Source organism: Phalaenopsis equestris, unplaced genomic scaffold, assembly GCF_001263595.1.
Source record: "Phalaenopsis equestris unplaced genomic scaffold, ASM126359v1 Scaffold203231, whole genome shotgun sequence".
Classification (NCBI taxonomy): domain Eukaryota; kingdom Viridiplantae; phylum Streptophyta; class Magnoliopsida; order Asparagales; family Orchidaceae; genus Phalaenopsis; species Phalaenopsis equestris.
The window spans coordinates 1-3,980 of record NW_018222871.1 but is presented as its reverse complement, the minus strand read 5'-3'; the positions used below and the strand labels follow the sequence as shown (position 1 = coordinate 3,980).

At 34.8% G+C, this 3,980-nt stretch overlaps 1 protein-coding gene across 1 annotated transcript in view; it reads right to left on the bottom strand.

Annotated features, from left to right (window-relative positions):
- LOC110036157 (mitochondrial phosphate carrier protein 3, mitochondrial-like) overlaps positions 1–3,235 on the bottom strand; it is a 20,017-nt gene extending 16,782 nt beyond the window's left edge. The window contains exons 1-3 of the mRNA XM_020740538.1: positions 2,870–3,235; positions 2,258–2,619; positions 2,131–2,174 (exon numbers count right to left, since the gene is read on the bottom strand). Of these exons, the coding sequence (XP_020596197.1) occupies positions 2,131–2,174; positions 2,258–2,619; positions 2,870–3,178 (715 nt within the window). The 5' untranslated portion in view covers positions 3,179–3,235. The remainder of the gene's footprint in view (positions 1–2,130; positions 2,175–2,257; positions 2,620–2,869) is intronic.
- Between the last annotated feature and the right edge of the window lie 745 nt (positions 3,236–3,980).

Below are 3,980 nucleotides of genomic sequence, written 5' to 3'. Positions count from 1 at the left end.
TTTATTTAACCTATAGCTTGTATCAAACATAATCACATCTCCAAAGTAGTCATAATTAAGTCTGGACGTCCCGTCGCTCCAAAAAAAAAAAAAAAAAAAAAACCCCCCCCCCCCCCCCCCCCCCCCCCCTTCTTTAAATCATACAAATTACATCCACTAGCAAGTTACATTTTGTTTCTTAAAATTTTAAACTGGATCCAGGACTACTCACACAACATAAAATAACAGCAAATATCTATAGATACATAAAAAATAATGAAAATAAAAAGTTATCCAGGCATAAAATGGTAAATCTTAAAAAATGAGCTAGCCTTCAATAATAAATTGGTAAGAGAGCTACCCCGAATCAAAATTTGAATCAGATAGGATTTAGGTAAGGGAAAAAGTACTTTGCACTAAGAAATTGACACAAAAAAATAAAAGTGTCTATAAGTCAATCACAATAAAAAACAGTAATGATGGGTTAAAGAGAAATAAAGTGTTGTTAAGAAAAACAAAAGCCTTCAAAAGGAACGAAAAAAACAAGTATTATTTGAGCATATAATACATACAAGATCAAAATTTTGCAAAAACAGTAAGCATAGCTGAACCTATAAAAAAAACTTCAAAAATAGGATATAAAGATGATGATGTCAAAGAAAAATGAAAATATTATTTTAACTATGAAATGAAAATTTTATGTGAAAAATTACTTTAAAATGGCAAATATGATTAAATAATAAAGCATACTTTAGATTAATCCATTAAAATGAAGTTAAATAATTTGATGAAAATGTAAGAACGTTAATTTCTTAAAACCTCGTGAGATATCTATGAAGCCTGGAGTTCTATAAGAGATAATGACATAATTTAGATTAAATATTTTTATTAACATCCTAAAAGTTAAAAAAATGACAAATGACTAAAAATGAATTTAAAACAAAAAAAATGCCGTTGAGTAATGATAATTATAGAAGAAATTAAATATTAAAAAATACTTGAAAGGTAAAGGACATAGAAGTAATGGAACTAAAAGTTTTTAAGACAATTTTACTAAAAGAAAAATGCTGCCTGAAAGCAACAGGTTTAAGTATCAGTTTATCATGCATAAGAATCCGGATATAAATTAAGATACAATGTTCATGTTTAAGGTAAGTTGGTTAAATTGAGAAGAGCCTCCCGAGTATTATGCATTGACAGATTATCAAAGATACTCTAAATTAAATGAAGTACAATTAAGTTGGCTATAATCTACGGATCCAAGTGTTTGAGTGGTTAAAAAATTCATTGGTAGCCAAACATGGGAGAAATGAAAATATTATAATGATTGCCAAGCAAAATCATAAAAATGGCTATAATCTACGGATCCAAGTGTTTGAGTGGTTTAAAAATCCATTGGTAGCCAAACATGGGAGAAATGAAAATATCATAATGATTGCCAAGCAAAATCATAAAAAAAAGCCTTGAAATGTTATATTAGATAATTTCAAATAGACAAGATGTTATGTGCTAAAAGAGAATCATTAAAACTGAAAGATAAAACACAATTAAAGTAAATAAGATACAAGAATCCAAGTGTAGGACAACAACTCAAAGATAGCCAAATTGAATGTGTTGACTATGAGAATATTAAGATGAATGGGTCGTAAAACTATGAAGAAGAGAATACATAAAAAAACATCAACAAAATTGAGTTAAAACCTCATGCAGCACTCAATATGAATGAATGGAGGGGGAAGGGTATATAATGTTGAACCTGTATTGTTAGCGCTTTGTATGGGGTGGCTTATGCTTTTCAGTTTTTGTTGTTGAAACTTTTAAAATCTACTTTATCATCCTAAACTTATATTATATTTTCCAAAAACATTATTTTTTAGCAAATTCTGCAAAAGGCAAGGAAAAATCTTCAAATTTTTTTATCCAAATAAACACTGCTTCTTATTAGTTGATTTTTCTACAGAAAAAATAGTGAAAAGGTACCCCATGAAAACAGCACTATAACTGCTCTAACATCTCCAAAATCAGATTCTAAACAATTATACATGAAAAAGCCAAAACCGTCGAGTCCAGAAGCAGCAAGATATTATCAAAAGATAATAATCCGATATTATATATTAGTAATTCAAGGTTTGGGGAAAGTTTGAAACTTACATGGAATCTGACGACCCCAAAGCGGAACAAGCCCTTTGTAGAGTCTGTCAAGCAAGTATATAATTAAAGCTACAACAGAACGCATAAGAAAACCAAAACATGAATGTCAATTAAAATAGGACCATACCCCAAGGCTCCTTCAGATTTGACAAACTTGGGGAACCCATCACTCATGCCACGGGCAAATCCCGGTTGCGTCTGGACACGCACTTTAACAGCCTCAAATGGGCAAAGAGCTATATCGGCAATGAATTCGGCAGATGCAGACCCAGCAAGATAAATTAACGTCTTATACTTGGTTGCATACTCAGGCCCAGCAATGTCCGAATAATATTTCTTGAAAAATTCATAAAAGCCAAATTTGCAAGCTCCCTGAGCGCTGTAGCCAAGCAAGGTCGGTACCCAACCCCTGAAGAATCCCCTGGCGCCTTGCTCCCTAAGCAGAACTCCAAATCCTGAGGAGATGCTCTTATATTTCGCCGGATCAATCTGCATAAAGCACCATTTTGTAAGAAAAGTAACCTACATCATTCAAAGTAAAACATTGTCCAAACGATTATACAGATTCAATATAAACAACATGCGAGAGAAACAAGGAGATCAACAAAAAGTTCAAAAATTCCAGATCCGAGGAATCCGCAACGAATATAGGATACCAAATCCTTGCAACGCCATCTATAGTTCAGGGTGCCCAAAATCCTTAAATTCCTAAAAACGGCTGGGGAAGCTTCTCGCTGACCTGCATATTGCACTTAACGAGATCAAGAGGTGTGACGGCCATGTGGGTGAGACCGCAGCTAAGTATGCCTCCGGCGGTGCAGGCAGCGTAGAAAGCCGGGGAGTACATCTCAATTTTCCTTGCGGGCTCGCTCGGAGCTTCGACGAGGAAAGAGGTCGGCGGGGGCGATCCGGTCGAAGGGGCCGTTTGCCCGACCTGAGAGCTAGGGCTTCGTAGGAGGATCCGTTCGAGGCCGGAGGATTTCAGCACCGGCGAGTAAAGGAAGGAGGGCAAGAAAGCTTCGCGGCGGGAGCTATCGGAGAAAGCCATCACGCGTGCGAACCTTTCGCTTGCTGCTTGATTAGGGCATCGTCGACTTTAATGGGGAGAATTTAGGGAATATATTGGAGATCTGCTGTCAGGAACCGAACAGCCATGGAAGTTTTTATTCGTGTAATTGCCAGAGTTGACAAATAAAGAAGAGACACGTTGGCAAACGAGGATTTTGGCTGTTCTAAGTACTACAGCTGAAACGCAAACGAGTCATGTCCGCTAAGGTAACGGGGAAGCTCTCGTAGCTTGGGCGGGCGGTCTTGCCAGCCGTGCCGCCAGCTTATTTGGGGACTTTCTTCTTTCAAAAAATTTCTTTTGAGAACAAAGTCATATAAGCTTTTAAAGATAATATTATCATTTGGATTAGAAAAAAAATTTTGTATTATTTTAATTATTTATATAATTTTAAATTATATTTATAATTTTTAAGACTGATTATAGAATCTTAGATGATATTTATTTGGCAATACTCGATGTGTCAAATGTTACTGACAATGACAATTCTAATTTCTACGTAGAAAAATCTAACAAGTTAATAAACATCTATATGAGTTGGGGTTTACTAAATTCTATAGTAAATAAAAATTAAATATTTTAAAAACCTAAAACCTACTACAACCATTGGAAAACTCCCCATGCAAAAACTCTAACCATGGTATGAATTACTTTAATTCTACCGTAAATTTTCTTGCCTTCTCTTTCTGGTATCGAGACTACTTTCATAAAAGACCTATAAAAACATCCTTGGTGAAAGAAAAAAAATCCTCATTTTTTCCTTTCACCGCATAGACACCAAAAA